The sequence below is a fragment of the Gossypium arboreum genome, chromosome 5 (genome assembly GCF_025698485.1).
Source record: "Gossypium arboreum isolate Shixiya-1 chromosome 5, ASM2569848v2, whole genome shotgun sequence".
NCBI lineage: Eukaryota > Viridiplantae > Streptophyta > Magnoliopsida > Malvales > Malvaceae > Gossypium > Gossypium arboreum.
The window spans coordinates 21,630,212-21,636,726 of record NC_069074.1 but is presented as its reverse complement, the minus strand read 5'-3'; the positions used below and the strand labels follow the sequence as shown (position 1 = coordinate 21,636,726).

The window sequence follows — 6,515 nt, the reverse complement described above, 5'->3', positions numbered from 1 at the left end:
TAATTTTATATAATGGTGATTATTTTAATTATAATTTTATAAACATGATTAAATCATAACTCAAAATTTTAGGGAGCGAAGTTTGCAAAAAGCTACAAATCTTGCAGAAGAAACAGGGTCAGTCACCAGAATCCTTGCTTGCTTTAATCTAACAGGGAACTAATACTTGATCCACAAGGAAGAACATACAAATGGATTGAAACTTTTCCTATTCTTAAGGAAAATATTTAATTACATTAACAAGCGCAGTTGGAAAGTGTCTTCAAGGATTTTAAACCAGAGAAAAATTTGTACACTGGATATCAATCTTCCATGCTTTTCCAGCCATGAAACTGTGATTGACTGTAATTAACTGGAATGGTAAAGAGACAGATTTAAAACAGCCTCTAAGTTTCCTTTTCAAACCAATACACACTAAAGTAGCCAATTATTAGGACAAGTTGGCCGACTTTTATTCAACTTGCTTGAAGTTCTTGATTAAGTAGTAGTTAATCAAGAACTGGTATTGTACAGTATGAAGCCATTAATTACAAGTTGTTGATTGCTAATTTAGAAGCAAGGCATGCATCCACAGCTTCAGCAACTGTGAGGAAAATCCCATCAGCTCCAATTTTCTCCACAAGTTTTGACAGCTTTAGCTTGTGGATCACTTGCCACCTAAGATTCACCATTACCAACTGCAAAAAAAAAAAAAAAGAAAAAAGAAGAAAAATTGTAGTTTTAAAATCAGTCATGTAATTCCAGGAATAGTTAAAAAGATCACAATCTCTATTGATGTTATAATAAGCTTACTTTCATGCCTAGTGAAACCAGCTCGGTGTGCAGTTCTTCTAGCGCCAGAATTCCAGAAGTGTCAATGTTCATCACATCTGTCACAGGGGAGAATCAGTTATACTCTGACATAGGCTGTTCTTTTCTTGGAAACTACAAGAAGATTATTTAAACTTACTGGTCATGTCGAGGATTAAGACTTGAACTCTGTCTTTTGCAGTTTCTTCTGTTCCATTCTCATCTTGTGTAAGGAGCTTTAGTATTCTGAAACAAACAAGTGCAATGTTATGTTTGGGAGTGGAATGGAGCCAATTGTTTGTTTCTCTTGTGAATTGCAGCTATACACCTACCTTTCTCTCAGGAAATTGGCATTGGCAAAGCAAAGTAAGCTCGAGTTTATGCGAAGTGTGAATAGTCCTGGTGTTTTAACAGCCATGGGATATTGATCCACCTCACAAAAGATATCTGTTCTTGGAAGTCTTCCTAGTTGTTCAACGGCTGGTCGGATGGAATTCAGCAACACCTTGGCAAATGAAATAGCTACCTGCAATTTATTGCAAATTTAATTTCCCTATTAGTAAACAATTGATCCCTCTCCAAATTCTACATGCAAAATTGTAATTAATTATTTATTAAAAGTTTCAAACAGGATGGTTTTATGTGAGTAACACAAAAAAAAAAAAACCCCCATTTATACAAATCACGCCTCGTTTGAAAAAATGAAAAAACAAACAGTTCAATCTGGAAAGTTGAATAGGTTTTGAAGAATGAGACGGAGAGAAATTTTGTGAAATTTGTAGGCATGGAAAATCAAAGCCACCGAGTATAGGACTAAAAGAGTTGTTGAGTAAAAACTTATTTGTTTTATAGGGGACTGAAACACGAGTAATTACTGTGCTGTATATGCTACTTACTTTTTTGTCTATACATTAGCTTACAAGCAAACCGTGATCTACTCGTTCCCATAGCTGGGTGAAAGCAATAGTTGCAAGTAGTGGATAACAGACCGCTGGGGGTCCATAAGTCTGGTAAAAAAAATAATTACGGGTTTCAAGAGGGTGTGAACTTTTGACTCTCTGTGTAGGTAATTGTATGGATCAATCAAAAATCAATTATGAGATGGAATAGAACCCACAAGTCGCAATGAGTTTTAATTTCTTTCAATTCTGAACATTCAATGTTTGAAATAACATAGCATCCCCTGTTGATCATATCCACATGTTTTTTAGTTGGTAGTGAATTTATAATATCGTGTGGTCTGGTTTGTGCCCTTGTTGCTATTATCCAGGCTGGGAATATTAAATAGGTAATGTACTATTATATATTAGGTGTATGATATATATATTAAGCTTTTTATATATTTAAGTGTAGAAGAAAAGGACAAGAAATTACCGCTACTAGAAGACCGATCTCCACTGATTTGAACAAGACTCCGATAAAGGCACCGAGGCAAGCTAGGAAATCTAGTTTGTCAACCTTCCAGATACGGTAAGCTTCATTGATGTCAATAAGTCCAGGAAGTGCAGACATGATGATGGAAGCAAGGATGGCGACAGGGGTGTAATACAGTAGCCTGGTAAACAACTCCAATGCCAATATCACTGTAATCGCCATCACTATATTTGACACGACAGTTTTGCAGCCTGCGCTAAAGTTCACTGCAGTCCTGGAAAATGAACCTGCCAATACGTATATAATTAATTTTATGTATGACGGGAATATGTGATATAATTTATGGGATTCAGTTTACCAGTGGCTACGTAGCAAGAAGTTAGAGATCCTGCAAGGTTCATGAACCCCATTGCCAACATTTCCTTTGTACCGTCTAAATGGTATCGATTAATTGAAGCAAATGATCGGCCAACTGCGATGGCTTCCTGAGAAGAATATGTTTCAATGGAGTTGCCGTAAACAAGCTAAAAAAGAAAGATGGGAGTGAGATGAAGAGTAGTTACGCACAGTGAGAGCAACAATGGCAGAAATCAACCCGATTTTGGCTGCTTCTGAAACATGTGTGCCATTAAATTGTAAACGATGGACTGAGCTTGGATTGAGGCCTCCTTTCAAGTGTTTTACTATCTTCACCCCATGATTGTCAGCCCTGGTTAAATATACAATCAGGGTGGATAATATGACTGACAATAGAGGAGCTATTGCTGGGAACCAGAAGAGCTTTTTGTTTCTTTTTCCCTGAAATCAGTTTTTTTTTTTTAAATTTACTGATGAAACAAATTAAATATCATTACTTTAATGGGAAAAGCCTGCCAGAATTCGATTACTTACGATAAACCTGGCGACAAGGAGGAATACCAGGAAGGATAAACCGAGGACGAAATTTAGAGGATACCACTGTTTAAAGAAATATAGAAAGGGTGAGACAATGAAAGCGAAAGATTTTAGCAATCATACTGAAATGATTGATGGCTGCAAAGTTAGGTTTCCTTGACTTCTTACTTCATGTTTAACTGATTTGGAAACCGAGGTCAAAACTGACACTACATCGGTTTTAGTGGTGAAGTGACTCAGTCCAAATAGTCCCTTCAGTTGCTGAAGCCCTATCACAATGGCTGCACCCGCCATGAATCCAACTACTGCAGCATGTGAAAGAAAATCCACCAGGAACCCCAGTCTGTGAAACAGCAAAACTGTTTTCAGAGAAGAACATGTGTATTGATTTTTTTTTTTTAAAGGACCAAAAAAAAAAAACTCAAAAGATCTCACTACCTAAACAATCCAAATATGGCTTGGAAAGTTCCAGCAAAGAATGTTACGGTGAACACTAGACTTGTGTACCCAATGGGGTCAATTGCAGGATCCACCAGGCCTGGAATCATGGAAGATAGCAGCATTGAAACCACGGCTACCGGTCCGATAGCTATCTCTCTTGAACTCCCCATTAGCGCATATATAAGAGGTGGGACGACGCTTGTGTCTAGATGAAACAACCCCCACACAATTTCATCAAGAACAAGAAACGTCAAGCTTAAGGAAATGAAAAGCTCAGTTTTTCAGCAACTTACATAGACCGTATTGGGGATCAAGTTTCGCTAAATTAGCATATCCAATACTCTGGGGAAAAAGAAAATACAGTGAGTCATGAGAAAGCAAAGAGTGACACAGAGAAGCAAAAGAAAGTAGGTACCTGAGGAATGCTAAGACTTGCAAGTGTTAAACCCGCCATTAAATCATGTTTAAAAAATGAAGCCTTGTAATTCCTTCCCCAGCTGAGGATCGGAAACAGACCTCGGAGGAAGGACATGGCATGTTTCCCCGTGGCGTTGGATGAGGAATTCTTTTTTCCAGGAGTTAACAAACTTCCTTTGACTGTACCAACTAGTTCTTGCCATAAACTAGGAGGCTCAGGTGAATTAATCAGCCACTGCACTCTCTCGTTTTGACTGGAATCCTCCAGGTCTAGCTGCTGAGCCTCCGCAACAGTGTTAGGCAAGGAACCCATGATTAATGTTTGAAGCGTTTGGGTTAACTCACTCAATGATTGTAATCTTCTGAAAACAAGAATAGTTCATGAATGATTTTTTTTATTTGGTGAACATCAAAATGGTCTCGTCAATAAATAATAGTCACATGCGATAATGACCCGCCTATAAATGTAAAATTAATTCAAGTGTATTTTTTTTTATAATTTTATAATTATTTAAAAGTAATATGGAATATACAAGGATAATGTAATTGTTGTGCACGTTTAAATATTCTGTGTACTAAATCATATGAACCCCTCTTTTCTCAATGCAGAGCATGTGTGTTGTTCACATGTTAACAATGCGATTTCCAGTCTTAAGCTTTAAAAATTTTAGGTTGACTCAACAATTATAACCTTTAATTTAATTTTAATCTATTTCTAGTTATACTTCACCATCAACATCTTAAAAATAAATATTTTATTATATCTATTTTTTATACAATATCTGACTTAATCAACAATTAATTCAACAATTATTTTTAACAAGGACAAATTATTAATAAACAAAAGTATCCAAAGCATTACCAACATTATAAATTACACAATTGCTATGTGAATTCAAGCTCAATTGAGTTTTCATTACTTTTTTTTGGTAAAATTCTAAATAATTTTAATCCAAAAACATTTATTTGAGATTTTAGTAATTAAAATTAAATCGCTAGAATTATTCCGTTAACAAAAATTATTATTGATCCATTTGATTATAACAAATGAAAATATTGAGATACCATATGGATTAATATGTTAAGGTGATTATTTTTTTTTTACTAAAGTCTTTTTGCCTAAAAATATATAAGAATTTATTTAAAAATTTGAAAAATTAAAACTAAAGGTAAATTAAAATATGAGAATTTACTAAACGTCACAATTTTCAGAAAAATAAATTAAATTGAAAGTTAAAATTATTTATTTACAAACTTTCGTACGATGATGTCCGACAATGGACTTTCAATTCTTTTAACACTCAATTTCGAGTTGAGTTAAAATTTTCAATGCTATAATTAAAAATAAATATATATTTAAAAAAACAAAGTTTAATCAAGTCCTTGAAAATTTGGTTCATAATATTTTAATTAAACAAGGGAAACCTAAATGATTTACATGTATAAGGATGTGGTGTAAATTTAAAATGATATTCTAACATTTCGTCGACAAGTTGTTACAACAAACCTTTTCGGATTCTCAATATATAAACCACGGCTTGTTTTTACATGTTATCCTCATTCATTTGGTACCAAACAAATATAAGAATGATAAAATTAAGTGCGACACTACAGCCTATAGGGGGGTCCATTTTTGCAATTGTGGTACCAAAATATGGTAAAATTATTGGTTGTCGGTTTGAATTTGAAGAGGAAGACACAACAATATCATGTTGCATCAAAGCTTCCACATTTTTCTCTCTAAATATTGATTTTTTTACGCTAACAATTATTAAGAAAATGTCAACAACAATAATTTATTACTAATATTTTTCATCATATGTGTATGTATGTAGACATAACGTATTTGGGATATAGATGTGCGTTTGAATATAACGTACAATAAATAATTCAAACGTAAAGTTTGAAAGTAATTAATAGTAAATAGTGTTGTTATTAATCTTTAGTTAGTGTGAAATTGACTTGTGACATCAATTCAATTAAGAATTTAAATAATAATATATAACTATTAAATTTTTGTGCCATCAACTAAAAATTTTGAAGGATGAGTTACGTACGTCATCTTCTAATTAGGCTTTAAAATTTTTGAATTGGATAGAATTAGGACTTAACCATTTTTTTACTGAAAATTAGAAATGGACTCAGAAAAGAGTAAAGATATCCCCTTAAAAAAAAAGTAAATAATAAACTTTATAGATAAAATCTAGTTTTGTTGAAAATAATCAATAAAATAAATATAAGCCAAAATCTAGTTTCGTTGAAAATAATCAATAAAATAAATATAAGCCAAAATGGTGAGGCATGGTGTTCATAATGTTACAACACACATTACAATACTTGAGTGTAACTGATTGCATCAAATATGATATGGGGTTTGAAATCTTGTGTTATCAGAAAATGAAATCCATTTCCGGTTGCATACTCACTTGAGGCTTAGGGGAGGGACAAACATGTTTGATGGGTCTCTTCAACTGTCTATGATGTAATTAATATGGAACCTCTACCAGTCAAAAACGGAAAGCAAAAATTCTTGAAATAAAAATGGAGGCGAATGGAGGAGATTCATAGATGGGTCTGGATCATGGCTTTCCGTAACTCTT

At 33.8% G+C, this 6,515-nt stretch overlaps 1 protein-coding gene across 1 annotated transcript; it reads right to left on the bottom strand.

Annotated features, from left to right (window-relative positions):
* Positions 1 to 249: 249 nt before the first annotated feature.
* LOC108450828 (low affinity sulfate transporter 3) lies at positions 250 to 4,354 on the bottom strand. The gene is made up of 12 exons (XM_017748600.2): positions 3,914 to 4,354; positions 3,792 to 3,840; positions 3,496 to 3,703; positions 3,226 to 3,400; positions 3,055 to 3,120; positions 2,731 to 2,961; positions 2,522 to 2,648; positions 2,164 to 2,450; positions 1,122 to 1,315; positions 950 to 1,035; positions 793 to 869; positions 250 to 677 (listed from the first exon to the last, which is right to left on the bottom strand). Exons 1-12 carry the CDS (start codon positions 4,226 to 4,228, stop codon positions 528 to 530), a joined length of 1,965 nt encoding a protein of 654 aa, XP_017604089.1. The 5' UTR covers positions 4,229 to 4,354; the 3' UTR covers positions 250 to 527.
* Between the last annotated feature and the right edge of the window lie 2,161 nt (positions 4,355 to 6,515).